This window comes from Sapajus apella, unplaced genomic scaffold (assembly GCF_009761245.1).
Source record: "Sapajus apella isolate SASKATOON/1434 unplaced genomic scaffold, GSC_monkey_1.0 scaffold10, whole genome shotgun sequence".
Taxonomy (NCBI): Eukaryota; Metazoa; Chordata; class Mammalia; order Primates; family Cebidae; genus Sapajus; species Sapajus apella.
In genome coordinates this window covers 36,721,562-36,749,291 of record NW_022436950.1, presented here as the reverse complement: position 1 = coordinate 36,749,291, position 27,730 = coordinate 36,721,562, and the positions used below count along the sequence as shown (strand labels likewise).

General features: G+C 43.7%; 1 protein-coding gene across 1 annotated transcript in view; it reads left to right on the top strand.

Moving 5' to 3' along the window:
• The first annotated feature begins 18,240 nt into the window (after positions 1–18,240).
• The window catches only part of FAM117B (family with sequence similarity 117 member B), a 131,529-nt gene continuing 122,039 nt past the window's right edge, over positions 18,241–27,730 (top strand). The window contains exon 1 of the mRNA XM_032278622.1: positions 18,241–19,067. Coding sequence (XP_032134513.1) covers positions 18,257–19,067 — 811 coding nt within the window. The 5' untranslated portion in view covers positions 18,241–18,256. The remainder of the gene's footprint in view (positions 19,068–27,730) is intronic.

The window sequence follows — 27,730 nt, the reverse complement described above, 5'->3', positions numbered from 1 at the left end:
GCTGAGGCAGAATGATCACTCAAGCCCAGGAGTTGAGACTGCAGTGAGCTATGGTAACAGAGCAAGACACTATCTCTAAAGTGAGAGACAGAGAGACAGAGAGAGAGAGAGAACCTAATTCAGCACATGGGCACATGGTTCGGATAAAGAGATTTTTATGAAAGGACTATTTACAGGAGTGTGAGCAGCTAGGATTAAGGGGACAAACAAGGCCTGGTGTGGTGGCTCATGCCTGTAATCTCAGAACTTTGGGAGGCTGAGGTGGGTGGAGCACAAGATCAGGAGTTCAAGACCAGCCTGGCCAATATGGTGAAACCCTGCCTCTACTAAAAATACAAAAATTAGTCAGGTGTGGTGGCAGGCGCCTGTAGTCCCAGCTACTTGGGAGGCTGAAGCAGGAGGATTGCTTGAACTTGGGAGGTAGAGATTGCAAGCCGAGATTGCGCCAATGTACTCCAGCCTGGGTGACAGAGTGAGACTCTGTCTCAAAAAAAGAAAGGGGTTGGGGGAGTACAAACAAAGGTGGTATAGTGTCCAAGGACCAGCAGCAATGAGAAGCTATTACACTCCCAGGGCTGAAAGTGCAAGGGGAGGAGACCGTGTAAATGGGGTCCAATGAGAACTAGAGCCAAGGAGGAAGGGCCTTCCAGTGATAGATATAGCTAGTGCCTGAAAGATGGGGCTCTGCAACAGAGATACAGCAGGGAAGAAATATTCTGACCTCTCTCTCTGTGATCTGATCTGACATTGGCCAGACCTAACCAGAAGGTAGACTGCGTGAGCGTCTATAGTTCATATAGTCTGTAGTCATTCTCTCAGGGTAAGGTAAAGCTAGTATGGGAAAGAAAATAAATTGTCAAGGCTGGGCATGGGAGACGGAGGTTGCAGTGAGCCAAAATTATGTCATTGCACTCCAACCTGGGTGACAGAAAAAAAAAGAAAAGAAATTACCAAATAATAATTCAGTAACATTTTCCCATCTGAAAAACATCTGGTGTGCATCCCAGGGAATTTTTATAATAATAAACTTTATAATAATCTTTATAATCTGAGAAGACTTTGCTTCAAAATAAAAAATTCTGACAATTGAACAACCATCTACTAATTTAGAGTGGCTTTATGGCTGTCCGCCACCTTACAACACATTTGAAGAGCCAGCCTACATGAAAGCCTAAACGAGAAAGGAAGGAATCGGACCCCCAGAAACTGGTTTCAAGCCAATTCCATAACCTCTATGACTCGATAAGATATTAGTAGAATTATTACATAACTTTGTCAAGGTTAATTTATAGGTCAAATCCTATATGTCTTAGTGGCTCATCCAGTTCAAATAAGCCTTCAAAACCCTACATCCCCTATTATAGAAAAGCTACTCACTTTCCATGACCATAATTTTTTTTTTTTTTTAGATGGAGTCTTGCTCTGTCGCCAGGCTGGGGTGCCGTGGCATGATCTTGGCTCACTGCAATCTAAACCTCCTGGGTTCAAACGATTCTCCTGCCTCAGCCCTTGAGTAGCTGGGATTACAGGTGGGTGCCACCACCACACTCAGCTGATTTTTGTATTTGTAGTAGAGACGGAGTTTCACCATGTTGGCCAGGATGGTTTTGATCTCCTGATCGCCTGATCTGCCCACTTCATCCTCCCAAAGTGCTGGGATTACAGGTGTGGACCACCATGCCCGGCCCATGACCACGCTCTTGTAATTATTTTCCTAATTAGTTCCCTGGTCCTATACATTATTTCCCTAATACTCACAACAGAATTAACTCATACTGGCACCATAGATGCTCAAGAAATCAAAGCTGTGTGAACTATATTACCCGCCATGATCTTAATTTTAATTGCCCTTTCATCCCTACATATTCTGTACATAACAGATGAGGTTAACAATCCTTCTCTTACTGTCAAAGCAATTGGCTACCAATGATACTGAAGCTTTGAATATAGAGACTATGAAGAGTTAGGCTTCGATTCTTACATGATTCCAACAGCAGACTTAAAGCTAAGACTCCTTGAAGTTGATAACTGAACAATTCTCCCAACAGAGATCCCTATCCGTATATTTATCTCAACAGAAGACATCCTGCACCCATGAACTATCCCCTCATTGGGCCTCAAAACAGATGCAATCTCCTGACGCTTAAGTCAAACTACCTTAACTGCTACACAACCAGGCCTTTACTATGGATGGTCCTCAGAAATTTGTAGGTCTAACCACTTTTTTATACCTATTGTCCTAGAATTTACCCTCTTAAAATGCTTCGAAATCTGATCCATGTTTGCACTGTAAGATCACCGTAAAGCTGTCTAACGTTAACCTTTTAAGTTAAAGACTGAGGAGATCTCTGTCTCTCTGCAGTGAATGCCTCAGCTAGATACTTACACATGATCCGTTGTCATCCTGTCAGTAATCACAACTTATTCTCCATTACTCAGTTAAAATTATCAAATTTCATTTATTATACACCCCTACACCAAAAACAATCAAAATGCAAAAACATAAAGCCCCCTGAGAATTAAAATGAGTGAAAACCTATTCACCTCTTTTACTACCCATGGAGTGCAATGGCACAATCTTGGCTCACTGCAATGTCGGCCTGCCGGGTTCAAGCAATTCTCCTGCCTCAGCCTCCCAAGTAGCTGGGACTACAGGCACGCACCACTGTGCCTGGATAATTTTTTGTATTTTTAGTAAAGACAGGGTTTCACCATGTTGGCCAGAGTGGTCTGAAAACCTGACCTCGTGATCCGCCCACCTCAGCCTCCCAAAGTGCTGGGATTGCAGGTGTCAGCCACCATGCCTGGCCCAGCCTACTATTTTTTAACCAATTCAACGATAACTCATCCAACTTCTCATTAATTTTCTCTTCTGACCCACTGACATCACCCCTTCTAATCTTAACAGCCTGATTACTTCCTCTTATAATTCTAGCAAGCCAATATCACCTGTCCAATGAATTCCTCCCACAAAAAAGCTCTTTTTTTCTATATTGATCTCCCTATAGACTTTTAAAAATCATAATATTCACAGCCACAGAACTAGCTATATTTTATATCCTCTTTGAAGCCACGCTATGTCCTACCCTAATTATCACCAGCCACTGAGGCAACTAACCAGAACGCCTTAATGCAAGCTCATACTTTTTATTTTACACACTAGTAGGGTCCCTTCCTCTTCTTGTAACACTTGTTTATACTCAAAATACCTCAGGTTCACTAAATATGCTAGTAATAATACTTACTACCTAAGAGCTATTAACCACCTGATCCGACAACCTTATATATCATAGAATACGATAAAAAATAGTAGGCTGATGAGTAGGCTGTGGATAACCATGTTGATTCAGATCATAAAATTTTTAGAGAACCATGTCATTTGGATCATAAGATTGCATAGGCGAACAAAAAGTACCACTCTGGCTATATGTGGGGTGGGGTGTTGAGGGGGTTGGCTAAAGCCTGGTTATCTGGGTCGCCCAGAAGATCAGGTGAAAATAGTACTAAAGTTATTAGAAGGAGGAGGAGAAAAATTAAAATATATTTGGTTATATGGTAGAGATGGAAGGTAATTTTGTATCAGAATAAATGCTGGTACAAGATAGGGTCACCCCCGCCAGCAGGGTCAAAGAAAGTAGCGTTGAGGTTACGGTCAGTTAACAGTGTGAGTAATGCCGGCAGCTAGGACTGGGAGGGAATGGAGTAGAAGGGCTGCCATAAAGAGGGCAGATCAGACGAAAAGGGGTGTTTGGTATGGGATGGAGCTGGGGGTTTTATGTTAAAAATTGTGGTAATAAAGTTAATGGCCCCTAAAAAATAGAAGAGACACCTGCCAAGCGGAAGGAGAAGATGGTCAGGTCCACAGAGGGTCCTGCATGTGCTAGGTTTCCTGCTAAAGGGGGATAAACTGTCCAGCTGGTTCCAGTGCCAGCTTCTACTACTGAGGACGCAAGTAGGAGTAGAAAAGACGTGGGGAGGGGGGTGAGGGTGGGTGAAGTCAGAAGCTCATATTATTTTTCTCAGGGGATGCTGTATCGGGTGCACCAGTTATCAGGGGGACTAGCCGGTTGCCGAAACTCCAATTAGGATTGGTATCACCATAAAGAAGATTATAACGAATGCATGGGCGGTAACAATAACTTTGTAGATCTGATCATCTCCTAGCACAGTTCCTGGTTGGCCTAGTTCTGCTCCAATTGGGAGGCTTAAGGTGGTGCCTACTATCCCTGCTTATGTGCCTAATAGCAGGTACAGTGTTTTGATATTTTTGTGGTTAGTTGAAAACGATCAATGATTGATGAACATAGGTTGGCGGGGGTGGGGGGGATGGCGGGGCGTGATAAAGTGGCTTAGCAAGCATTAGACTGTAAATCTAAAGACACAGGTCAAGGCCTCTTTTTACCAGCCCTGTGGTGATTTCTCATGTTGAATTGCAAATTCAAAAGAGCAGCTTCAATCCTGCCAGTTATTTTTATAAAATATTAACCCTTCTATATGCTCTTTCTTAGGAATTATAAAACAAAGGAATAAACAAGCAAATAAAAAAGGAAGACCCTGGGTTGAGGGAATGTGGGATACATGCACAGGCAAGTGTAGGGAAATCCCGGGAAATCATAGGATAGCTATGCAGAAATCCTAGAACGCACTCTAGTTCAGACAGAGCAGGAGAAAAGAAGTTTCCATTAGGACGCCTTTAAGGGAAAAAACAAACCACTATAACTTTCAGAGAGGTTTAACAATTCTTTTGAGGTTTTGGGGAAAATGATGAAAATAAGCAAATGACTACTTTAAAAAATCATTCATGGCAGTCGCAGTGGCTCATGCTTGTAATCCCAGCACTTTGGGAGACTGAGGGGGGCGGATCACTAGCTCAGGAGTTTGAGACCAGCCTGACCAATATGGTGAAACCCCATCTCTACTAAAAATACAAAAATTAGCCAGGCATGGTGGTGCGTGCCTGTAATCCCAGCTACTCAGGAGGCTGAGGCAGGAGAGTCGCTTGAACCCAGAAGACAGAGGTTGCAATGAGCTGAGACTGCACCATTGCACTCCAGCCTGGGCAACAGAGCAAACAAAACAAAACAAAACCAAAACAAAAAAATCATCCTTCGAATAGTATTTGGTTGTTTAAGCTGTGTGTGTAGATTGCTTTTATACAACATTAAAATTTAAAATATTCTCTCAAGAGTGAAAGACATAAATGTAAAGGTATCATACACCATTTTATGTAATGGTGCGCCCATTAGCAGGTGACTGGTTAAATTGCGGTACTGTCAAATGAAAGAATACTATGTATTCTTCAAAAGGAATGAGATAGACTCTAGATGTATACTGAGTCAAAAAATGTACTAGATATATGTTTAAGGGAAAAAAAATACAGGTTTCAAAAATCATATCCATAATGTGATCCTATATTTTTAAGCAAAAACAAGTCTTTAGAAATACATATTACTTGATCCATAGAAAAAGAAAAGTTAGGGGAATTGTGGAATTTTATTTTCTAATTTAATAATTTTTATGTTGAATTGTTTACAGTGAGAATGGACTTTGTATATTCAGAAAAAATCAACACAGATGAATTTCTAATAAGATTACTTTGGGTTATATCAATTTTTCCATAGCTTCAGTTAACAATATTCATTCATCAAACTATTGTGTTGGGTATTAGAGAGACAGAGATGAATAAAATACATTTTCTGCCTTTAATTTTATCACACTACAGTGGAACAGTTTTTAAAGTGCTCTGTGTTTCAGGAGTGCAATATGTATTTTGATCTGAATTTCATTTTCAAAACATATTTTGGTTTTTTTTTGAGACAGAGTCTTGCTCCGTCTCCCAGGCTGGAGTGCAGTGGTATGATCACAGCTCTTAACAGCCTCTATCTCCTGGGCTCAAAGAATCCTCTTGCTTCAGCCTCCTGAGTAGCTGAGACTACAGGTGGGCACCAACCTGCCTGGCTAATTTTTTGATTTTTTGTAGAGATGAAGTTTTGCTGTGTTGCCCAGGGTGGTCTCCAACTCCTGAGCTCCAGTGATCCTCTTGCCTTGACCTCCCAAAGTGCTGAGATTACAGGCCCAAGCCACCATGACTGGCCCAAAACATATTTGAAATATGTAAAAACCTATAATAAAAATCAATTAATTAATATAAAAAATTTTACTTTATTTATTTTTTTTTTCAAGATAGAGTCTCACTTACTCTGTTGCCCAGTTTGGAGTGCAGTGGAGTGATCTCAGCTCACTGCAACCTCCACCCCCTGGGTCCAAGCAATTTTCCTGTCTCAGCCTCCCGAGTAGCTGGGATTAAATGCGTGCACCACCACGCCTGGCTAATTTTTGTATTTTTAGTAGAGATGGGATTTCACCATGTTGGCCAGGCTGGTCTCGAACTCCTGTCCTCAAGTGATCCACCTGCCTCAGCCTCCCAAAGTGCTGGGATTATAGCTGTGAGACACCATGCCTGGCCCATATAATAAGTTTGTAGCTTTACATTGGTCTTTTTACTAGTACCACACTCTAACCAACTGAGCTAACTGGCCAGCTACATTGTTTTTCTTTTTTTTGTAGAGGGAATTTCACTCTTGTTGCCCAGGCTGGAGTGCAATGGCATGATCTTGGCTCACTGGAACCTCTGCCTCCCAGGTTCAAGCAATTCTCCTGCCTCAGCCTCCCAAGTAGCTGGGATTACAGGCATGTGCCACCACGCCTGGCTAATTTTGTATTTTTAGATAAAAAGTAACAATAGACTAAGGAACTACCCTATACTTGTCACCTTGCTTCAACGGTTATTGATATTCTGCCATTCTCATAGCATCTATATCTCCATTTGATCTCTTTATTTTTTTTTCCAATAAGTATTTTCCATTGCTCCTATTTTAAGTCTGAGTCTGCCTAGTTGCAGAGCAATTAAAAGAACACTGTTGGCCAGGCATGGTAGCTCATGTCTGTAATCCCAGCATTTTAGGAGGCCCGGGCAGGCAGATCCCAAGATCAGGAGTTTGAGATCAGCCTGGCCAATATGGTGAAACCCTGTCTCTACTAAAAATACAAAAGTTAACCAGATGTGATGGCGGGCACCTATAGTCCCAGCTACTCAGGAGGCTGAGGCAGGAGAACCTGGAGGTGGAGGTTGCAGTGAGCCGAGATTATGCCACTGCACTCCAGCCTGGGCAACAGACTGAGATTCCATCTAAAAAAAAAAAAAGAACATTGTTACCATTTGCAATTACTTCTCTGTATTAATCAGGATTTTTTCAATATTGCTCAACCCAAACAAAATACAGAAATATTTTGGATACTGAAACTATAATTTATAAACCCTAATTTCAAATTATAGTGCTCACCAAAATAACCTTGTTGTCTGATATTACTTTTTTTTTTTTAACATTAGATCTTTCTTCAGGGGCTAAAATGAATACAGAAACATTGCTTTTAAAACTTCAAATAATACAAAGAGAATGTATAAAATGACATGTTCTTCCTCTCTCTAACCCTCCCAGTTCCCCTTTACAGAGGCCAGTTTCTTGGGAGAACCTCCAGAGATAGTCTATGCATGTGCATACAACTACACATATAACTAAAGTCTTTAAAAAGCAAAGGCTATTGGTAGTATACACTGTTCTAGATCATGTTTTTGTTTAATTTTGTTTAATTACTTTTTTCAAGGCAGAATCTCACTCTTTTGCCAGGCTGGAGTGCAGTGGTGTAATCTTGGCTCACTGCGAACTCCCTATCCCGGGTTCAAGTGATTCTTGTGCCTCAGCCTCCTGAGTAGCTGGGATTACAGGTGCGCACCACCATGCCCAGCTAATTTTTGTATTTTCAGTGGCAAGACAAGGTTTCACCATGTTGGCTAGGCTGGTCTTGAACTCCTGGCCTCAAGTGATCTGCCTGCCTCAGCTTCCCAAAGTGCTGGGATTACAGGTGTGAGCCACCGTTCCCAGCCTCAATGAACATACATTTTAATACATAGATTGAAGAGTTTCTGAAAGGATACAAAACTGCTGGTATAATGGAAACCATTTCTCTGAAAGTACAATGTCAATGAACCAAAAGAGGAGGGAGCTGGGGGTTTTGCCATGTTGGTCAGGCTGGTCTCAAACTCCTGACCAAAAGCACAATACTGTGCTTTTCTTTTTTTTGAGACAGAGTTTTGCTCTGTCGCCCAAGCTGGAATGCAGTTGTGCCATCTCAGCTTACTGCCACCTCTGCCTCCCGGATTCAAGCAATTCTCCTGCCTCAGCCTCCCGAGCAGCTGGGACTACAGGTGGGTGGCAACACACCTGGCTAATTTTTTATATTTTAGTAGAGATGGGGTTTTACCATGTTGGTCAGGATGGTCTTGTTCTCCTGACCTCATGATCTACTCACCTCAGCCTCCCAAAGTGCTGGGATTACAGGAGCCACCATGCCCCGGCCTTAAGTCAAATCTTGACAGAATATTGAAGCATGGCAGAAAAGTAGATTGTTTTAAGTGGTAATATTCACCATTTCCAAACATAATTTCTTTGGTTCTCCTTCTTCTTCCCTTCTTTCTTCTTTCCAGCATGTTAGTTAGGTACAACATATCTTGAGCAGCTGCTGATCTGTTGAATGTCATCCTGACTGGGCATGACAGCTCATGCCTGTAATCCTAGCACTTTGGGAGGCCAAGGGGGATGGGTCGTTTGAGCCCAGGAATTCAAGACCAGCCTTGGCATCATGGAGAAACCCTATCTCTACTAAAAATACAAAAAGTAGCTGGGCGTGGTGGCATGCATCTGTAGTCCCAGCTACTTGGGAGGCTGAGGTGGTAAAATCACCTAGGTTTGGAGTTCAAGACTGCAGTGAGCCGTGGTCACACCACCGTACTCCAGCCTGGGCAACGGAGTGAGACCCTGTCTTAAAAGTCTCTTGGAAAGAAAAAAAAAAAAGAAAGTCACTACCCTACCGTAGTAAAAGGATGCTGGAATATGAGTCGAAGGACCCATGTTCTAATTTTAGGAAGCCATTTAACATCTTTAGTGTCCTCATTTATATCATGAAGATACCATATGCTTGCCTTTTTTATTAGATTTTTGAGACAATCTGCTGGATAAGAGTACCATCCTATGGTGAAATCAAATTGACTTTGGAGTCTAAAATCATGGGTTTGAAATCAGTTGGTTTTTTATTTTTATTTTATTTTTTCTGCTATGAATGGTATAGTTGCTAAATCATTCATTCCATTAGCAGGAAATTACTGAGTTTCTGCCATATGCCAGCCTCTGGTAGGCATAAAGATACAATGGTGAACAAGACAGACAGGAACTTAAATTGTCATTTTTTTTTAGCACTTAGTGTGTACCAGGCACTGTGGTAAGGCAGAGAAGTAATGGCAAATCCCCAGGTAGCCTCATGTGCTCACACAGGTGCAAATAACATCTGTGTGTTGAAACCTCATGGTCTGACTTCCCTGAAACTGAGTCTTATATATCCAACATATATTTTATGTATTTATGTATTTATTTATTTATTTATTTTGAGATGGAGTCTTGCTCTGTCGCCGAGGCTGGAGTGCAATGGCATGATCTTGCTTCACTGCAACCTCCATCTCCCAGGTTCAAGTGATTCTCTTGCCTCAGCCTCTCAAGTAGCTGGGATTACGGGCACCCTCCATGGCACCCAGCTAATTTTTATATTTGTAGTAGAGATGGGGGTTTTGCCATGTTGGTCAGGCTGGTATTAAACTCCTGACCAAAAGTGACCCGCCCATCTTAGCTTCCCAAAGTGCTGGGATTACCAGCATCTGGCCCCAACATATATTTTAAATGATTCACTAGAAATCAAACCTAGTATGTCCAAACCTAAACTGATTTCAATACCATGGCTGTTCCTCCCTCCACTCTTCTCTTTCTCTATAAACACACCACTATCTACCAAGATGTTCAAGCCAGAAATCTGGGGGACTTCCCTGAGAGACCTCCCATCCCTTCCATCACCTGCAAGAAATATTAACTCTATCTAGAAGGTAGGTCTTGAATCCATCCACTTTTTCTGTCTCTGAAATCACCCTTGCTTAGACTTCTTTGCAATGGACTCCTCACGATTTTCCTTACTTCCTGCTCTCCTACAAGCCATTCTCCATACAGTAATCAGAGTGGATTCCCAGTGCGAAAGCAGCAGCAGCAGCAATAACAAACACAAACAAAACAAATAAACAAAACTGAAAATACAAGTATTCTTGTATTCCCAAGCCTTACTGAGAAGACTCTTCCTCTGCGTTCTGGAGCTTCTGTTGTGCTACTAGGGATAAATTAATTAGAGATGCAGAAATGGTGAGGTCAGAAAGAACAGATTGATATACTTTAGTTTAGCAAAGGCAAGGAGTTATACAAGCAGCAAGCATGGAGCCTAGGAGGTGAGAGAATGAGGCCAAAGAAAGAAGAGCCAGGTCCAGGTCTGGCCTATTTTTAGAGAGATGAGAGATTAGAGGATGTTGCTGTGTTGTGATGAGTAGAACTTGGAGACAAAGATCAAGGGTTTTTAAAATCATGTCTATTGAGACTCATGCAAAGAAATTCCCCTTTGATAACATTTTATCATATATAAAATATCATGCTTATTTCATATATTTCAGTAAATATTAGCTAGTCTTTCACTTCTACTTTAACTGGCTTCTGCTGTTCCTTTGAGTGAGACAGTGTGCTGATGGAGGCAATGAGTGGGCTCAACTGTATTCAAAATACATTATTGTGCTTAGAACAAAATATGAATCTCTTACAAGGGTCTAGAAGTCTATGAATCTATGCAGCTATTTTCTGTTTAAAATGTTCTTTCCATGATGGCACATGATGGCTCATTCTCTCTCTCTCTCTTTCTCTTTTTTGAGATGGAGTCTCGCTCTGTTGCCCATGCTGGAGTGCAGTGGCACAATCTCGGCTCACTGCAACCTCTGCCTCCCGGGTTCAAGCAATTTTCCTGCCTCCTGAATAGCTGGGACTACAGGTGTTTGCCACCATGCCTGGCTAATTTTTGTATTTTTAGTAGAGACAGGGATTCACCATTTTGGTCAGACTGGTCTCAAACTCCTGACCTCAGTTGACTCACCTGCCTCAGCTTCCCAAAGTGTTGTGATTACAGTCGTGAGCCACCATGCTCGGCCAACTCATTCTTATCTTTTGGGTCTCATCTTAACTTCAGGAAGGACTTCTCACCTAGCTTAGCTAGATCTCTACTATGGTTCTTTTTGATGGCACTCTCTGTGTGTGTGTGTGTGTGTGTGTGTGTGTTTACAGAATTTTGCAAGTGGTTATCTATCTATCTATCTATCTCTTTATTGTTGAGATGGAGTCTCGCTCTGTTGCCCAGGGTGGAGTATAGTGGCACCATCTTGGCTCACTGCAACCTCCGCCTCCCAGATTCAAGTGATTCTCCTGGCTCAGCCTCCCAAGTAGCTGAGACTACAGGTGCGGGCTACCACCGTCGGCTAATTTTTGTATTTTTGGTAGAAACGGGGTTTTACCATGTTGGTCAGGCTGGACTTGAACTCCAGACCTCATGATCTGCCCACCTCAGCTTCCCAGAGTGCTGGGATTACAGGCGTGAGCCACCACACCCGGCCAAGTGGTCATTTATTTACACGTGTAGTTGTATGTGTGTGCACCCATGCATGTTTCATTTACTTGCTCAGTGTCTTCAGCAGTTGTAAAGTCCATGAGGACAAGCAGCTTATGGGTTTGCTCATCACTGTAAAGCCATCATAGTGCTCTGCACATAGAAGGCAGTCAATGAATATTTGTTGAGTGAATAAATAAGCTCTTGTGGAGGTTAACACTGAGAAGGAAATACAGACACTGAACAAATAATCGTGTTATGATGTCTATAACAGGGAAGTATGATGTTACTGTAAACCCAGGGAAACTAACTTAAGTGTGGGGCGGGGGGCGGGTATGACAATGCAGGCCTCCTTGATCTCACAACTGAGTAAAAGTTGGCCACGTGACAAGAGTAAGGTGTTTTCCAAGGAGAAAAACTAGAATGTGTGAAGGACAGGATGAGAGTATTGCGTTGCGTTTTGGGGGGAAATGAAAGAACAGCAGTTCGGTGGGAGCCTAGGGAGGAAGAGAGGTCTGAGGTGGGCCCATGAAGTTATGGTAAGCCTCAGGACTGGGAGATTGGTTCTAAGAGAGGAAGCTTTAGGCTGTGTAGTGAGGTGGTTATGTTTGTGGTTTTAAGAGACCACTATAGATGTGTGGGGAATGGGAAGCTTGGAGAAGTAGGGTGGGGCAGAGATGACCTAGGGAGACTGGCTAAGACTACAGGCCAGAGAGGACAGAGGCTTGGCTAGAAGGGATGGTAGGCCTGGAGAATAGTAGTAGATTCATGGGAGATTTAGGAACAAGAGTAGTTAAGATGCAGCGATTCACTGGCCTTACCCCAAGGAAGGGGGAGAGCCAAGAGGACTTCTAGAGTTTTGATTTAGACTATTTAGCAGATGGTGATACCACTGACTGAGATAGGGAAGACTGCAAGAAAAGTCTGTTGTTGGTGGTGAATAGATGATGAATTTACTTGTGGGCAAGGCTTGTGGTACCCGTGAGATATAGGAGATGAGAGGACAAGCAGGCACTTGAAGAGATGGCAGTGTGACAGTCAGTGGAATTCTGGGCACAAATGCAGCTGCCAGTCTAGGGAGTGAGAGGCTTAGATGAGGTCCTCAGAGCTCAGCCTCCTGAGTAGCTGGGATTACAGGTGCATGCCACCATGCCCCGCTAATTTTTTGTATTTTTAGTAGAGACGGGGTTTCACTGTGTTAGCCAGGATGGTCTTGATCTCCTAACCTTGTGATCTGCCCACCTCGGCCTCCCAAAGCGCTAGGATTACAGGCGTGAGCCACCACCCCTGCCACGACTGTTTTTTTTTTTTTTTTTTTTTTTTTTTTTTGAGACAGAGTCTTGCTCTTTCGCCAGGCTGGAGTGCAGTGGCACCATCTTGGCTCACTCCGCCTCCCAGGTTCAAGTGATTCTCGTGCCTCAGCCTTCCCAGTAGCTGGGATTACAGGCACCTGCTACCACGCCCAGCTAATTTTGTATTTTTAGTAGAGACAGGGTTTCTCCATGTTGGTCAGGCTGGTCTTGAACCTCCCGCTTGGCCTCCCAAAGTGTTGGGATTACAGGCGTGAGCCACCATGCCTAGCCAGGACTCTTACATTTTAAGGGTCAGATTGAGAAGAAGCCAGCAAAAGTGACCAAGGCACAGTCAGGGAGGTAAGAAGGACACCCAGAAATGTGTAGTGCTATGGACACACATTTGGTCTAAGACAAATTTCAGTGAAGTAGCAGTCAGATTTTAAATACAGAATATCACTCAGTAGTTCCAAGTTTTTATAATTCTCCTTTTTATTAGGAAATCATGTATCAACACTTCTTGGGGAAAAAACCCTCTCTTTTTGTTTTTAGACATAAGGTCTCATGCTGTCACCCAGGCTGGAGTGCAGTGGTGTAGTCACGGCTCACTACAGCCTCCAACTCCTGGGCTCAGAGGATCCTCTCACTTCAGCCTCCTGAGTAGCTAGGACTACAAGGGCATGTTACCTGGCTAATTAAAAAAATTTTTTTTTATGGCCCAGAGTCTCACTGTTGCCCAGGCTGAAGTGCAGTGGTGTGATCTCAGCTCACTGCAGCCTCTACCTTCTGAGTTCGAGTGATTCTCGTGCATCAGCCTCCTGAGTAGCTGGGATGACAGGTGTGTGCCATCATGCTTGGCTAATTTTTGTATTTTTAGTAGAGATGGGTTTTTAGTCATGTTGGCCAGGCTGGTCTCAAACTCCTGGCCTCAAGTGATCCATTCGCCTTGATCTCTCAAATTGCTGGGATTACAGGCATAAGCCATTGCGCCTGGCCCTAATTTAAAAAATTTCCATAGAGATGGAATCTTGTTATGTTACTCAGGATGGTCTCAAACTCGTGGGCTCAAGCAATCTTCCTGTCTCGGCCTCCCAAAGCGTTGGGATTACAAGTGTGAACCACTGTGCCTGGCTCTATTTTCGTTCTTTTTTGAGACAGGGTCTCACACTGTCACCCAGGCTGGAGTGCAGTTGTGTGTTCATGGCTCACTGCAGCCTTGACCACCCAGGTTCAGGTGATCTTCCCATCTCAGCCTCCTGAGTAGCTGATATTACAAGTGTGCACCACCATGTGCAGCTAATTTTTAAATTTTTGTAGAGATAGGGTTTTGCCATGTTGCCCAGCATGGTCTTGAACTCCTACACTCAAGGCATCTGCCCACCTTGAGGCTTATGCCTTTTATCCAATTAATTATTATAATTACAATGGATGCATAATTTTGATTTTTTTTTAACATAGAAGAAATTTGTGATTTCATAATTACCATTTTGATGGCTGTATAATGTTCCATTCAGTGATATTTTAGAGGTTTGTGGGAGGATAGGGCTAATTCTGTAATAACAAAAAGAAGAAAAGAAACCACTATAGGACAATAAACTCTTTCATAAGACCCATCTTCCTTTACCATGGCAGGATCGTTGTAGTTTAAGCAAGCACATGAGCAAATGAGCCTATCAATCATTTTGTCTTCTTGAAGTTTAAATACAGACAAACCAATTTCAATATGTTGCTTCTTGTCTACAATTTTTTTTTTTTTTTTTTTTTTTTGAGATGGAGTTTCACTCTTGTTGCCTAGGCTGTAGTGCAATGGCACAATCTCAGCTTACCGAAACCTCCACCTCCCGGGTTCAGGCGATTCTCCTGCCTCAGCCTCTTGAGTAGGAGTAGCTGGGATTACAGGCATGGACCACCATGCCCGACTAATTTTGTATCTTTAGTAGAGACAGGTTTTCTCCATGTTGGTCAGGCTGGTCTCAAACTCCTGACCTTAAGTGATCTGCCTGTCTCGGCCTCCCAAAGTGCTGGGATTACAGGTGTGAGCCACCACGCCCGGCCTCTTGTCTACAATTTTATACAATCACGTTTCAACCTTGGTGAGAAAATAGGAAAATTTAAATCATCTTAAGAAGAGCAGGGTTAAAGTAGAGAGAGAGATGTTTATTTTGTTGATCTTTGAAATACAAGGACTCTCTTCGTAGATAAGCAAGCAAACTAAAAACCCATACATCACCTTGATGCATTGTTTTCTTTGAATCTTGAAAAACAGATAATGAAGTCAAGGGCAGGAGTAAATGATGCTTTTATTCACTGCCATTAAATCTTAAAAACAGACTGAAGAGCTTTAAGGTATCCAAGCAAATTTTTCTTTTCTTTTTAGCATTCTTTAATAATTGTATACTTTTATTAAAAAAATTTTTTTTTTGAGACAGGGTCTTACTCTGTCTCCCAAGCTGGAGTACAGTGGCATGATCTCAGCTCACTCCAACTTTTGCCTTCCGGGCTCAAGCAATCCTCCTACTTCACGAATATCCCTTAGTACAAAGGGGGCTGAAATGGTTAATTACCTGCTTTAATTGAAGTGCTCTCATGTGTTTAAATTTAAGCCCTAAACTGATGAGTGAGGTAAGCTGTCAAATAAGATGAAAAAGAGGACTATTCTAGAACTGTAGGACTGAGTTTCTGTAGGAAACATAACTAGAAGCAAAAGGCGAAATGGCTCCATCAGCTCTCATGACTGAGCCAACGACATTTTTAAGCTCTTTGATCTAGTGAAATCAGTTGATTTAATGAAATCTAGTAAGATCTGCTGAAATCAGTTATTTAGCTCAGGCAGGCTAAAAGCCTCTTGCCACCAACAAAGATGTCTCTAGTTTGCTGATATCCAAATCAATTGATCAGGAAGCTAAGGACACTAGGGCTGCAGGACTCCCTTTGGATTAATTCAGTAAATATGTACTGAGGTTCCTACTTTGTGCAATATAAAATACCACATTCAGCTTCCATGACATCCTTATTTACTTTTTGAGACGGAGTCTCAAATATATGTATATATATATATATAAAATTAGCCAGGTGTGGTAAGACGCACCTGTAGTCCTAGCTACTCAGGAGGCTGAAGTGGGAGGATCCTCTGAGCCCAGGAGTTTGAGGCTATAGTCAGCCCAGGCTGCAGTGCAGTGGAGTAATCTCAGTTCACTGTGGCCTTCGACTCCCAGGTTTCAAGTGATTTTTGTGCCTGAGCCTCCTGAGTAGCTGGGATTATAGGCATGCGCCACCATGCCTGTTTTGTATCTTTAGTAGAGGCAAAATTACACAGTAGTAATTTTGTATTTTTAGTTTCGCCATGTTGGCCAGGCTGGTCTCCAACGCCTGACCTCAAGTGATCCACCTCAGCCTCCCAAAGTGCTGGGATTACATCCTTATTTAAAGGTTTATCTTCTCCATCCATTGTTTTCAGACCAGACTTGGCTCTTTGCATGGATCATGTTGGCAGTTTCCTGTATGCCCTATCCAGTGAGAAGCTTTTTGTCCTCACTCCAGGCTGTAGGGGGCAGATAGTGATGTGAGATCTATCCAGAGCACCAGCCAACTTAAGGCAGGTTCCTGGCCTAAGGGGTTGGATGCTTTCTCTGTGGAGGGGTAGAGGGGCGGAGAAAGGAGAAGGAATGGTAAGGAGAGATGTGGGTCTCTAAGTCACATGGAGACTGTGGAAGTGCTGACCACCTTCTACACACCACATTCTTATATAATCCTTGGTTAATAATCATAACAACAGTATGAAGCACGTGGTATTGTTTAACTGCATTTTACAGATAAGGAGATTGGCTAGTGACCTACCCAAGGTCACAGAGTAAGTGGTGGAGGTCGGATTTGAATTTCCTCTCTAGGTCTTTAAAAACCTTCCACCGGGCCGGGCGCGGTGGCTCACGCCTGTAATCCCAGCACTTTGGGAGGCCGAGGCGGGTGGATCACGAGGTCAAGAGATCGAGACCATCCTGGTCAACACGGTGAAACCCCGTCTCTACTAAAAATACAAAACATTAGCTGGGCATGGTGGCGCGTGCCTGTAATCCCAGCTACTCAGGATGAGGCAGGAGAATTGCCTGAACCCAGGAGGCGGAGGTTGCGGTGAGCCGAGATCGCGCCATTGCACTCCAGCCTGGGTAACAAGAGCGAAACTCCATCTCAAAAAAACCAAAAACAAACAAACAAACAAAAAACAAAAAACAAAAAACCTTCCACCACCGCGCACAGGGACTCAGTAGGATTTCACGTCCAGAGTGAATCATGCCGTGCCCTCCACTCTCACATTTTTACACAACGAAATCTGTCTAGCATGTACAACTAATAAAAATAGTAGAGGGAAAAGATGTCATGAGTAGGCAATTTATAGCCAGAGAGGTGGGAGTGCAGGTTTTGGGTCCACCATTTTTTTTTTCTTGATGAGGAGCCCTTTAGGTCATTTTAGTACTGGTGTCACTGCCTGCCTTCCTGAGTCTTTGCCACAGCAAAGGCTTGTTTCCTCCACTAGACAAAAATATGGATGGCTGACCCAGTTCTGTCTCAAACAATGATCATAAGAATCAAATAAGGCCATCTGTAAACTATAGCACTTTACAAACTGGTAGGGTAGCAGCCATATTTCCAAAGTATCAGGGAACAGCGAAGCAGCTGATTAAAATAAAGTCTTGATTACTTGAGATACAGGAGGGTAGAAATAACGTGGTAACTGAACTCTATGGATACTATCTAAAATCGCATTCTAACAGGCAAGTTTAATCTTTCTGAGATTTGCCTTTTCCTAGAGCTTTAAAAAATAAGAAAGAAGAGGGGTGTAAAAAGCTAGTAAGGTTAAATTTCTTCTCCTTTTGAGCCCTGCCCATAGGTAGATAGAATTAGGGCAGAACAAAAAGATTAAGAATAAAAGCCCGAAGGAGAGGCCAGTACATGTGAATATACAGTGAATACTGGGGTAAGGAAATGAGTTATGCGGAAAAGGCTTCAGATCATCCCTGTGGACCGCTCCGGGTCTGGACATTCCCTTTGTCAACCTTCCAGAGTCTGAGTCCCCAGGGCTCCCCACGGCGGGAAGGGAAAGGCGCGCGTGGCTAGGCGAGCGCGTACACGGGCACTCACGTGTACACACACACGCGCGCACACTACACATACACACACGGCCCGTTTCCTCTGCTCCCTCCCCGTGGGGGGCGGGTCTCTTTCTCTTTAAAGAGGAGACCGTCTCCGCGCACACCCAGGCTCTCAAGGCCTCCGGGGCCCGGGACCCGAGCTGCTCGCAGCCAATGGGAGTGGTGGAGCGGCTCGAGCGCGGCTGACGCTGCGCCAATGGGCGCTCGCGGGGGGCGGGGGCAGCCGAGGAGACACTATTGTTGATGAGCGGCGGCGGCGGCGGCGGCTGCACCACCTCGTTGCTGCCGGTCCCGGCCCCGGCCCAGTCGCCCCCCACACCTCGGAGTCCGGCTTCGTCACTCAGTCGCGGGGGCCTGCCCTGCGGCCTCGAGAATCCTACCCCTGCAGCCCAACAACAACAAAACCCCCCGTCTCGCCCAGTCACCGGGGAGGGGGGTACCATGTCCCAGCGGGTGAGGCGCAATGGGTCCCCCACGCCGACCGGCTCCCTTGGGGGCGGTGCGGTCGCCACGGCCGGGGGACCCGGGAGCCGCTTGCAGCCCATGAGGGCTACGGTTCCGTTCCAGCTGAAGCAGCAGCAGCAGCAACATGGCAGCCCCACGCGGAGCGGCGGCGGCGGCGGCGGCGGCGGCGGCAACAACAACGGTGGTTGCTGTGGTGGCGCCTCAGGCCCCGCAGGCGGCGGCGGCGGCAGCGGCGGCGGCCCGCGCACCGCCTCGCGCAGCACCAGCCCCACGCGCGGCGGCGGGAACGCGGCCGCGCGCACCAGCCCCACGGTGGCCACGCAGACGGGCGCGTCCGCGACGTCCACGCGAGGCACCAGCCCCACGCGCGGCGCTGCGCCCGGGGCTCGCGGGAGCCCCCCACGGCCGCCGCCGCCGCCGCCGTTGCTTGGTACCGTGTCCTCGCCCAGCTCGTCGCCCACCCACCTGTGGACCAGCGAGGTGAGCGCGGCCCCACCCCCAGCCCGTGTCCGACATCGGAGGAGGTCTCCGGAGCAGAGCCGAAGCTCGCCGGAGAAGAGGAGCCCCAGCGCCCCGGTTTGCAAAGCAGGTAAGTACTGGGGCTCGCGCAGCAAGGGGGAGGCGGCGGCGGGAAGGGGTCCCGGTGCGCGCTGCCATCGCGCGGGGACTGCAGCGCTGCCGCGGAGCCCGGGTGGCTGGGGGCGGGGCTGGGGGCGGTGCCGGGCGGTGGGGACCGGGCAGTGTGGCCCCGCCTTTCCCGGGCCTGCCTTGTGCCCCGTTTGCCCGCCTCATTCATCCCTCATTCAGCCCCGCGCGGCTCCCTGGCGGTGGAGGTGCAGCAGCTAAACCTTGGGCTTGGGCTGATGAGTGTTAATGATAAACTTGGCGTCCTGGCTTTCCGGTCGTTACTGCTCACCCTCCCTTGCGGGTGAGGCTAGGAGTGGTTTGTCATTTTGTTTTAGGGACAAGGTTAATGTTGACATAGCCCATGTCTGCTGCTTCTAAATATTTCTGTTCACAAAACAGTCTCAGATCTGGGGTAGTGAATGCATTAGCAGTGGCAGATTTGAATCACTGAACAGAGGCTGAGACACTCGTGTTTGAGCATTTGCAAGACTTGATAAATGGGTAGCAAGAAGTGAGAATTAAGCAAGATTCCTTAGGAAGGTTTATGGGTTTTGTCTGAGGCTCTGGGTGTATTTCTGATTTTATGTACTGATTCTGTGTTTTGAACGTAAAAAAACAGAATCCAGTGTTTGTCTCCATCTTGTTATTGTTTTAGGGAGCTAACATTCGTTGTTTTTCTGTTTACCTGGAAGCTTTCTCGGGAAAAGTCCTGAATGGGTGCCCATGGAGTCATTCATAAAGAATAACTCAAAAGAGAAATTCAGATTGGGGGAAATGGAAAGGGATAAAATTTATCATCTTGTTGCCTTGAGAAAAGAAAGGAGTGGTTTTTAGTTATATATTCATTTTTGTCAACATATATCTTTGTCTTCCCCTGTCTGGGGAACTTCTGTTAGAATCTTCCAGGCAGAATGGTTGGGAATTTGAGGAAACGAATTCAGATGAAATAGTTTCCGAAATGGAAAGAGTAGGATGACTCTTTCTTACTATTTATTTTATGAAAGGTTTTAGATAACACTATTTTGGAGAGAATTGCCCTGGAAAATGATGAATAGTATCTTCTATTTTTTTTTTTTTTTTTTTTTTTTTTTTGAGACGGAGCCTTTGTCACCAGGCTGGAGTGCAGTTATACTCATTGCAACCTCTGCCTCCCGGGTTCAAATGCTTCTCCAGCCTCAGCCTCCCGAGTAGCTGGGATTACAGGTGACTGCCACCATGGCCAGTTAAAAAAAAACAATTTTTGTATATTTAGTAGAGACCGGGTTTCACTGTGTTGGCCAGGCTGATCTGGAACTCCTGACCTCAGGTGATCCTCCCGCCTTGGCCTCCTAAAACGCTGGGATTACAGGTGTGAGCCACTGCGCCTGAACCAGAGCAGCTTTAAACCTTTTGAGAATGCAGAATGCTCTTCTAAAACTGTGATAAAAGTACTAGACTTCCTCTCCCGGCTTCATAACCTCTGTCACCTACTGAACAACTACTATATGGCAGGTGGTTTTTATGCAAAATCTCATTTAACCCTCACTGTAGCTTTTAGAGAGGTTAACAAGTGGCAGAGTTAGTATTTATTTGAACTCTGGTCAATTGTACTCCAAAGATGATGTTTTTATATTATATCAAGAAAGTGACATCATGATGTGTAAGGTAGAACCTGGGAAATGTATAGCAGACCAAAATTACATGTACTTAGTTAAGATGTACTTAGACATCTAATGAACAAAGCTGCTTCAGTCCTTCAGCCTTCTGGAGCCACCATAGTGCATCAGGTGGAGGGGAAAGAGAGCTGCTTATAAGTGAGCACTAGAGGTGACAGAAGGAGGTGCAACCCGCAGCCTGGTAACAGAATCTGGCTCTCTTAACAACTGTTTGATACTCGGAGAAACACGCTGAGAACTGGGTTGATTTGAGTATTAGCAGCTTGTGGCAGAAGGTACTCTTTCCCTCTGATCTCTAGGAGGGCTCTATTTCCTGGGATTTGAGGCTACTCCTGTGCCCACTCTTCATGTTTTGAAAGCACCCCTTCGCCAGATCATCCTATAGAGTATTTGCTGTAAAATTATCCTCATTAGCTCCCCCACCAAAAAAAAAAAAAAAAAAAAAAATCCAGAAAAATAAAAACTCTTATTTTTCTAGTGCCGAACTTTCACTTAGATGTGATAAATATTATCTGTTGTTAAGTCATACCCTACTGCGAATGTCTCAGTTTCTTTCTTAGGAATTGTTTCACTCTTCTAAATATCCATGCAGAGGAGAAGAAAGTGTTTTCAGATTTCAAGTGTTCATAACACACAAACTACAATTAAATCATTTGCTGTTTTTATATGACTACATCTGGAAGGCGAGTCTTTGTAAACTCCAAACCCCCTTTTTTCTTTCTTTCTTTTCTTTTCTTTTTTTTTTTTTGGAAACAGAGTTTTGCACTTGTAGCCCAGGCTAGAGTGCAATGGTGCCATCTCAGCTCACTGCAACCTCCGCCTTACATGTTCAAGTGATTTTCCTCCCTCAGCCTCCCAAGTAGCTAGGATTGCAGGCACCCACCACCATGCCCAGCTAACTTTGTATTTTTATTAGAGATGGGGTTTTGCCATGTTGGCCAGGCTGGTCTTGAACTCCTAACCTCAGGTGACCCACCTGTCTTGGCTTCCCAAAGTGCTGGGATTACAGGCTTGAGCCACCACGAGCGGCCTCTCACCCCCTTTTTGATTAACGGGAGGCTACCACCAGTTTGCAGCCTTGATGAAGTGTAAAAATCCCTACTGCAAAGGGGAAGAGCCTACCCCACGTAGTTCTATAAACTTCATAGGACTCAAATTTCAGGTTCCATCTAGATCAGGCTGTTGGCTTCCAGGTGTCCTATCAGCTGAACTGAATGCCCTAACCTTTGTTAGGGATCCAGTATCTCAGAGTCCCTAAGTTGAAGGTGTCAAGCTCCCTACCCAGCTGCTTTATTCTTCTGGAGTTAGAGCTGTTTGGCTCATGGCTGATGTAGAATTTCCTACTCTTGACTACTATAAAATAATTGAAGCACCCTTCCCTGACAGATATTTTAAACTTCCCACCTTCAGCGACTGTCATCTCCATAGCAAAGCTGTTTGTCATTAGGAGCCGAGGTATGTTTAGAAAAGGTATCTAGGCAACAGTGTTAACCAGGAAGTTTTTGTGCCTTCCCTGTTTTTACCCAACTTTGTTTTATTTATTAAAATGTCAAATAGATTATAAATGGTGAGATAGTATAACATAGAGGTTAGGAGGATATACTTTGGGTAAGCAGTTTGGATTTAATACCTGTGTTCCACCAACTAGAAACCATGTGATAGGGAAAGTTATCTGTCTTATCTGTGAAATGGATGGTAATATCTACTTTATATGACAGTAGGGATTAAATAAGGAAAACTGAGAAATAGCACAGTAGCTCAGTATAAAAGTTAGCTGTTGTGTATCATATTAGTTTTGCTTCTAGTTTTAGTGGATGTAACATAAATTGCCAGTGTAGGTTCAGTTTTCATGGTCGTATGAAATTGCAAATTGGTGATAATGTTGCCTGTGAACATCCAGAATAGTGTTTCTCAAAGTGTGCTCTGTGGTTCATCTGTATCAGAATTACTTAGGGTATGTGGGATATTAAAAAAAAAATTTGGCCGGGCAAGGTGGCTCATGCGTGTAAGCACTTTGGGAGGCTGAGATCACCTAAAGTCAGGAGTTCAAGACCAGGCTGGACAACATGGTAGAACCCTGTCAGTCAAGCCTGGGTGACAGAGCAAGACTCTGTCTCAAAAAAAAAAAAAAAAAAAAAAAAAAAAAAAAAAAAATTTTGTTATTTTTTTCTAGTTCCTTGCACAGAGATCCTAAAACCCTTGTGATTTCCTGAATGATAGGAGTGTCTTCTCTTACTCATTTTGAGCCCATTTCAGTCACAGCTATGTCTACTGTCTGCTCTAATGAGGTCTTAGTTACAGAGTCTCACTTTGTTGCCCAGGCTGGAGTGCAGTGGTATGATCTCAGCTCACTGCAATCTCCGCCTCCTGGGTTCAAGCAGTTCTCCTGCCTCAGACTCCCAAGTAGCTAGGATTACAGGCATGCACTACCATGCCTGGCTAATTTTTGTATTTTTAATAGAGATGGGGTTTCACCATGTTGGCCATGCTGGTCTTGAACTCCTGACCTCAGGTGATTCGCCCACCTTGGCCTCCCAGAGTGCTGGGATTGCAGGTGAGAGCCACCATGCCCGGCTGAGATTGGGCTTTATAAAAACCTTTGAACAGTGATATTTGGAGGGTTGGTGAACAAAAGGTGCTCAGAGGGTAGCATGCTTGGTGGGGAAGCTGGAGACTTCTCTCTTCCCCATGCCTTGCCCTGTGCATCTCTTTCATTTTAGCTGTCCTGGGTTGTATCCTTTATAATAAACTGGTAAACCTAAGTGAAATATTTCCCTCAGTTCTGTGAGCCATTCTGGATAATTATGAAACCTTAGGAGGGTTCATGGGAACCCTCAATTTATAGCCAGTTGGTCAGAAGTACAGGTTGCTTGGTACTTGGTGATTGGCATCTGAAGTGCAGGTAGAAGGGTGGGGCTGAGCCCTTAACCTGGGGGGGGGGGTCTGTGCTGATTCTGGGTAGTTAGTGTCAGAACTGAATTGAATTGTTGACCATTTGGCGTCCAGAGAATTGGAGAATTGGTGGTTGGTGTTGGAAAACACCCCAGGGTGCATGTTAAAATGCAGATTCCCAGGCCATGCTCTAGGCTTTGAAAGCCTGTTCCACACCCATGATTTTGCTGTACTCTAAAGTGAAAAAGAACGGCCAGAAGTCCGCAAGGAAAATAGTTTGAAAACTCATTAGAGAAAAGGGAAGTACAGTGTAAGTTATTTTTGTAGTATGGCTGACTGATAGTAATATGTAGGTAGTGGCCAGGTGCGGTGGCTCACGCCTGTGATCCCAGCGTTTTGGGAGACCGAGGTGGGTAGATTACCTCAGGTGAGGAGTTCAAGACCAGCCTGGCCAACACGATGAAATCCCATTTCTACAAAAAATACAAAAATTAGCTGGGCGTGGTGTCACTTGTCTGTAATCACAGCTACTTGGGTGGCTGAGGCAGGAGAATCGCTTGAACCTGAGAGGGGGAGGTTGCAGTGAGCTGAGATCGCTCGTGTATGTGTGTGCGCATGTGAGACAGAGAGAATATTTAAATTATATGTATGATATATGTTGTATATTTTATACATAATATATTTTATACATTTTTATATTATATATAAATGTTTCTTGATATATTCATATATAAATATATAAGTATATAAATATTACTTGCTACATTTATATATGTATTTTATATATATGTAGCAAGTTGTGTTCTTGCTAGTTTCCCTTTTCCTTTGGATGTATTAAGTTGTGTATAAATTTGGTTGTTTATTGGAGTGGGGGAGTGCCAAGGGCAGCAGAAAGAGATAACTTCTTTTTTATTTTGTTTTCTTGTTAATTTTGTATTTTTAGTAGAGATGGGGTTTTGCCATGTTGGCCGGGTTGGTCTCGAACTCCCTACCTCAGTTGATCCACCCTCCTTAGCCTCCCAAAGTGCTGGTATTACAGGTGTGAGCCACGGAGCCCCGACAAGAGATAACTCTAATAGGCACAATCAAGAATCAAAGTACCAGAACCTCATACAGTATTTGTGTCATCATCTTTGATGTCTACTTTTTAGTACCTTATGAAACACAGCTTTAAGAATTTAGTGTTTCTCTGGCATTTGGAGGATTGCTGCTAACATCACACATTCAAGGGAATTTTTTGTTTTGTTTTGTTTTTGGAGACGAGGTCTCTGTCACCCAGGCTAGAGTGCAGTGGCACCATTTTGGCTCACTGCAACTTCTGCCTCCCAGGCTCAGATGATTCTCCCACCTTAGCCTCCCGAATAGCTGGGACTACAGGTACATACCACCATGGCTGGCTAATTTTCTGTATTTTGGGTAGAGACTGGGTTTCACCATGTTGTGCAGGGTGGTCTCCAACTCCTGAGCTCAAGCTATCTGCCTGCCTCAGCCTCCCAAAGTGCTGGCATTATAGGCACGAGCCACCATGCCTGGCTAAAGGGAATTTTTTTGGTTTGTGATGTCTATATTTTGCAATTGAAGATGAGACAAAGTAGAAACTGCTGTTAGTTTTATGTCTTGGCTAGTAGAATTTACATTTAATTAATTTAGATTCTGTAAGCTTTGATTGAACTACTCTGCGTTATTAACAGTGTAATGCAAAGATGTAAAAGACACAAGGAATTCCAGAGTCTCACAAACTAGCCATGTAAGACAGATACATAAGCATGTAATGTGATGAGTTCTCTGGCCTTAGAGGGTGAATAATTCTACAAGGGATGGGTATAAAAGTTCCCTTAAAGGATATGAATTTTGAATTGGATTAGAAAGAGAGGAACAGAACTTTGCATTTGGATCTTAGAGGTGTGAAAATATGCCTATCATACTCAGTTTTTTGTGGCTTGAAATGTAGGGTAATAGGGTGTTGGGATGGGGAGAGCAGGAACAGTAGAAAAAGAAAGATACGTAAGTTTTTAGAATGGCTTTGAATAGAACGTATGAATTAGAAAGTATTCCATGGTTAATAGTATGTGCTCTGGAGCCAGACTGTCAGGGTTCAGATCCTGGCATTGCCATTTACTTGCTAGTAGTTTACCTTTAGGCAAGTTCACTTTACTTGTAAAAAAGGGGATACCAATGGTACTTACCATAGAGGATTGTTACAAGGTGTAAAATCCTTGTAATCTCTGTGTGGGATATAGGAATCTCAATATTAGATATTTTGATATCATTATCCTCCTTCTCATCCAATGCTTTAGGCATTCAAAGTTATTATTACTAGTGTTTATGTTCTTAGAATAAATAGAATATATTATATATAAAAAATATGATGAGTAGAGTGTGACTTGAGTGTTATCACAAAGGCATTGTTAACTTGAATTTAGGTGCAATGACAGTGGGAATGGCAAGAGTAAAAGAGATTGAAAAGACTGATTTGGCAAACTGTTGGATGTAGAGATTGAGAAAGGGGGCATTGAGGGTGATAATTTGGATGGTGGTTCTAATTGATAACAGTGAGGACAACAGATATGAGAAAAGAAAATGAACTCAGTTGTGGGTATAGTTGGTTTGTGCACTCAGAAACTTAAGATAATTTTTTAGATTTTGGCAAATAACAGCTTTAAAACTCAGGGATACGGTTTGAACTTGGGGGTAAAAATTAGGACTCATTAATTGCAGTTCAGTAAACATTCATTTAACCTGTACATCATGCTAGGCATTTACTTACAGGCAACACTCAAAATGACTAATCACTAGGGTGGATAAAATGATAAGGAAAATGCTGAAGATAGAACTCTGGGAGAAAACAAGCATTTTTAAGGGTAGAAAGAAAAGCTAGTGGGGCTGAGCGCAGTGCCTCATGCCTGTAATCCCAGCACTTTGGGAGGTTGAGGTGGGCGGATCACCGGAGGTCGGGAGTTCGAGACCAGGCCTGACCAACATGGAGAAACCCCATCACTACTAAAAACACAAAAATTACCTGGGTATGGTAGTGCACACCAGTAATCCCAGCTACTCAGGAGGCTGAGGCAGGAGAATCGCTTGAACCTGGGAGGTGGAGGTTGCGGTGAGCCGAGATTGCACCATTGCACTCCAGCCTTGGGAACAAGAGCGAAACTCTCAAAAAAAAAAAAAAAAAAAACAAAACAAAAAAAGAAAGAAAAGCCAGTAAAGAAGCCTGTGAATGTGGTAGGAGGAGAAATGGTAGAATAGTGTCGAGAGAAAGCCTAAAAGAAAGATTGTATTTCAAGGAGGAGATGGCAAAGATTTTTAAATGCTGTGAAGAGAACAAGTAGGCTGAGCCTGGAGAATAGGCCTTTGAATCTGGCATGTAGGTTAGTCAACGATCTGTGAGAGAAAGTACTTTGAGAAGCATGTTGGGGGCACAAATCAAAGTGGAGGATGAGGAAGTAGAGGTAAGAATATAAAGTACTTTAATGTCAGTGGACGGAAGGAAAGTGACAAAACTGGGTGAAGGGTGTGCTAAAGTTTCAATTATTAGTAGGATGTGGAAAACTTCAGCTTGTTTATAGATTTTAGGGAAATGATTTATAGAATGAAAGATTGCAAATTCAAGAGAAGATGGTAAATGCAAATGGTGCAAGGTTATAGAAAATGTGAGAGGCATGGGATCTAGTACATGGTAGAGTCTGGAAATCTCAAAAACAAATTTTCTTTGAGGAAGGAAGGAGGTAAACTGGGAGTGGGTTAAGATGATAGATAACTCAGCAGTAGAAGGGAAGGAAGTTGAGAAAGTCAGCTACTTCAATTTCCAAACTACTTGAAGACAAAAATAGCATGTTTTTCTTAATACTATATTTTAAAGTTAAGATCTATTTTTCTAAACTACATGTGCATAATTTAGAATGTCAAATAGTACTAAACTTATCAAATAAAATTTTCCTTTGTCGCATCCTTTTCCACTCCCTCTTCCTGGCCCCTCGAAACAACCACTTTCAACTCTCAGCGGTTTCTTTGGCTGTTTACCTACGCATTTTCTTTTTCTTTTCTTTCTTTCTTTCTTTTTTTTTTTTTTAAA